The sequence below is a fragment of the Dendrobium catenatum genome, unplaced genomic scaffold (genome assembly GCF_001605985.2).
Source record: "Dendrobium catenatum unplaced genomic scaffold, ASM160598v2 fragScaff_scaffold_323, whole genome shotgun sequence".
NCBI classification, from domain to species: domain Eukaryota; kingdom Viridiplantae; phylum Streptophyta; class Magnoliopsida; order Asparagales; family Orchidaceae; genus Dendrobium; species Dendrobium catenatum.
The window spans coordinates 1,242,164-1,246,315 of NW_021318785.1; the positions used below are offsets into that span (position 1 = coordinate 1,242,164).

At 33.6% G+C, this 4,152-nt stretch overlaps 1 protein-coding gene across 1 annotated transcript; it reads left to right on the top strand.

Annotated features, from left to right (window-relative positions):
* The first annotated feature begins 257 nt into the window (after window positions 1–257).
* Window positions 258–2,770, top strand: LOC110100128 (peroxidase 72-like). The gene is made up of 4 exons (XM_020827544.2): window positions 258–497; window positions 626–817; window positions 1,342–1,507; window positions 2,358–2,770. The coding sequence occupies exons 1-4, from the start codon at window positions 258–260 to the stop codon at window positions 2,768–2,770; spliced, it is 1,011 nt and encodes a 336-aa protein (XP_020683203.1).
* Window positions 2,771–4,152: the final 1,382 nt, after the last annotated feature.

A 4,152-nucleotide genomic window follows, 5' to 3' on the forward strand; every position in this document is an offset into this window, starting at 1 on the left:
TCTTCATCCATCTCTTCTATGAAAGTAAAAAAAATACAAACTATTGGGAAACATCATATAATATGTGTACATTAATTAACACTTATACATTATATTATATGTAAGTATAATTGAAGGGGTCCCACCTTTGCTCTATCCTTCAAGGCAGCACATTGTATTCTTTCATGCCTATTATAAATACCCTATTGGCTACATAGACTTTTCATTCAGGACAAGAAAGAATAAGGTTTTAACCATCCACATTATCAACAAGAGAGATGAGTTTTTCATTGAGCTCTCCTCTTCTTCTTCTTCTTCTCTCCCTTCTTGTTTTCTCTTATCCTTTGTGCTTTGGACAGGTTGGTAATGGTGGAGCTAAGCTCCATCCCAAGTTCTATGAGCATTCATGTCCTAGGGTTGAGGACATAGTTAAGAAAGGCATGGCTGAAGCTGTTTCAGAGAACCCAAGATGGGCTGCTTCAATCCTCAGGCTTCATTTTCATGATTGTTTTGTTAAGGTTTGTAAATGCTTGCATGATAATGGGGAAAAATAGGGAAAATAATATTGATTGATTTGCTTTTAGATTAGTGCAATATAAAAAGAACAAAATGTCTTGTCTATCAATGTTTCTGAATGCCATTGCAGGGCTGTGATGGATCCATATTACTCGATAGCAGTGGTGCCTTTTTGAGCGAGAAACGATCCGTACCGAATCGTGACTCGGCCAGAGGCTTTGAGATAATTGACAAGATCAAAGCCACAGTAGAAAAGACATGTCCGGAGACTGTATCATGTGCCGACATCTTGACTCTGGCCGCTAGGGATGGAACAGTCTTGGTGAGCCCACTTAACCAATTATTTAGACCATCTCCAACCAAACGTCAAATGAGTATTTGGCGTCGTTCGGTCGCTCTAGCCGAACGTCAAAACTTCCGTCATTTGCTTGCGGGTGAACAGTGCAACATCAATATTGACGTTGCACTGTTCACCCACGCTATTTTCCTCTCTCAACATGAAAAACACGTCAAAGGAGAATGATCGTTACCTTCACGCAGAAGCAAAAAAATGGCGTTCGATTGGAGCAGCACCATGCCATTTTTGTGTTTTGCGGTATTTTGGCGTGAAAAATGAAGTTCTCCGTTGGAGATGCCCTTAGTGTGTGATTTGCCTTATTATTTTTTGCCAATTTTTTAAATAAAATTCATGATTTGACCATTTATAAAATTAATATTTATCATCTTCATTTATAATAAAAGAACCCAATATCCAAAAGCATAATTAAATCTCATTGAAAATTAATTTTCTTTTATTTTATGAAATATTTTGTTATGTATTTTGAATGCATTGATTGTGTATAATAGACTGGCGGACCAAATTGGGTGGTTCCTTTAGGGAGAAGAGACTCCAGAAGTGCCAGTTTGAGTGGCTCCAATAATGACATTCCAGCACCAAATAATACTCTCAACACAATTATTACCAAGTTCAAGAGGCAAGGACTCAATGTGGTGGATGTTGTTGCCCTCTCTGGTAATTTCCTCTCTTATTTCAATATATTTTATATTAGAATATTGACATGATAAAATATTTTATAATTAAAATATAAAAAGATTTTTCATATTCTTATTGAAATTTAGATTCAAAGTAATTTAATTTTAAAATTATGTAATTTTATTTCGGTTGAGATTTTTTATAAACATGATCATCATCGGGATGACATTAAAGCCACTTAAAATATTTATCATATAATTATGAAATTTTGATTTTTTTAAATAAATATTTTTTTCAAAAAAGTAAGAAAATATTTCTAATTTTAAATATATATTATAAACTTTCTGATAATTAATTTTTAGAAATGTGATGATGATGCATTAATTTATAATTTGTACAAATTTATTAGCTGTAGATGTCATTTCCTAGTACTAAATTATTATCTAGCCATGGAGTGTGTCAGCTGTGCGCAATTATCAGCTTTGAAGGACTGTTGGGTAATAGTTTATCTCATTATTAAGCCATTTAAATTTAAGCCTTGTTCAAATGCAATGATGTTTATATATTTTTATTTTAGAATAACTTTTTTTAATATTTTCATAAACTTATAAAGTTTTGCACAAAATAATATTTTTATACAATATTTATATAAATAAAATTCAATTAAAAAAAAAAGAATAAGAGAACCAAAGTAAGCTAGAGTTTTTTTTTTAAATTAAATAAGCTTGGCTTCATAGATTTGTGATTCCAATGAGGCAATGTTGGCCCACAACAAGACTACTTTGCAGAAAGAAATATTAAATTATGTATATTTTAAGTGTAGGGTTATTCTTCCAATAAATAGAAATAAGTTTTGAAAAAAAACATAATAATGGATGCATGGCTATAGGAAGCCACACGATCGGAAAATCACGGTGCACCAGCTTCCGCCAGCGACTCTACAACCAAACCGGAAACGGGCTACCCGATAATACGTTGGATCAGACTTACGCAGCTAAACTACGAACCCGATGCCCGATATCCGGCGGCGACCAAACCATCTTCTCCCTCGACTTCATCAGCCCGACTAAGTTTGACAATCAATACTACAAGAACATTATAGCGAAGAAAGGTCTTCTGAGCTCTGATGAGGTTCTCTTCACAAAAAGTGAGGAGACAAAGAAACTGGTGACCAAATTTGCTGAGAGTAATGAGCACTTCTTTAAGCAGTTTGCCAAGTCCATAGTTAAGATGGGCAATATTTCCCCACTTACCGGGTCTCATGGTGAAATTAGGAAAATTTGCAGGAGGGTTAATCATTAAAATGTTGATTGAATTCATATTCATGAGATTGTGAACTTGGTGAGTTATTGATGTTGGATGAACGCTTTTATTATGTGTTCATGCTTTGTTGTTGGGTGTTATTTCTTATCTGATAGAGATTGGAAAAAGAATGAGATGTTTATTGTATTTTTTGTTTCAGATTTGAATAAGATTTCTGCATGGTGCTTGTGTTTATAATGAAGTGGTATTTTGCTTTCCTTTGGCATCAAGGTAAAAGTTGCTAGACGGAACCATGTTATCTACATTTATTTTGTTTTTGTTTGGGAAAGTTTTTTAACTGTTTTTTTTTAGTAGTTTTTTAATACAATTTTTTTTTTTAAATAGAAAATTTTGTATTAAAAAGTTGCTTTAGAAAGTAGTAAGAAAGCTACCTCAAACAAAGCCTTTGGAATTTCGGGGCAATTTTGGTAACAATATAACATAAAGAGGCTAAATTGTATGTGTAACATATTTTATATTAAATTTTATGCAAAGAGGATGCACATGTATTATGTTCTAAGGGGTATTTTGGCTTTTTGCATCTAGTGTAATGCATTACAAATAAATGACAATATATTATAGAAGTTTACTTGATTGGATATGAATCTCGATGTATATTTGAATTGAAAATATTCATAATTAAATTCAAGATTATCCAAACCCTGGTTTTAATAAACTTATAGTCAAATTAAAGGTCTCAACAAGAGTAAGAGTTCCTTTATTGTGTACAACAAGGTTCCTCATGATTGGATTATGTCCATTAGGAATAGTACTAGTTTTTTACAAGGTACTTTACCAACTAAGTATTTAGAGGGGCCCCTTATACAAGGGTAGGAAGAAAAACTTTTTCTTTGATGAGCTTATTACTTATGTGCAGAAAAAGCTGAATTCTTAGAATTCTAATTTTCTTAGTTTTGGTGAGAGATTAGTCCTTAACACTGTCGTTGTCAAGTCCCAAGTCCTGGATGAGAAAAGTGGAGGGTTGCGTTGGCTGTCGACTTGTCGAACAATAATGACTTGAATCCTTTAAGAAATTATGTTAATGCTAGGGCGTCCCCTGGAAGCGACACGCTGTATGGCCTTAATGTAGTGACAAGTGTGCAAGGACCGCTGGACCGGCGTCCGGGTGCAGTGTTAAATAGGCAAGGGTTCCCACATCAACGACGGATGTGGGCAAAGAAGCTAGTCCATGAAACTAAAATTAGGATAGGAACTTGGAATATAGGTTAATTCCCTTATAGAAAAATTAATGGAATTAATAGATATTATGATTCATAGGAAGTTAAATATTTTGTGCATTCAGAAAACTAAATGGGTTGGAGAGAAGACTAAGGAAATTGATAGTTTAGGATTTAAACACAAGATGGACTGACCAAGTATTT

Bases quoted from the DNA above. Each gene is read 5' to 3' on its own strand.
- LOC110100128 (XM_020827544.2), top strand. From the start codon at position 258: ATGAGTTTTTCATTGAGCTCTCCTCTTCTTCTTCTTCTTCTCTCCCTT. The intron at 818-1,341 runs GTGAGCCCACTT...TGTGTATAATAG, and splicing joins CTAGGGATGGAACAGTCTTG to ACTGGCGGACCAAATTGGGT. The intron at 1,508-2,357 runs GTAATTTCCTCT...GCATGGCTATAG, and splicing joins GGATGTTGTTGCCCTCTCTG to GAAGCCACACGATCGGAAAA.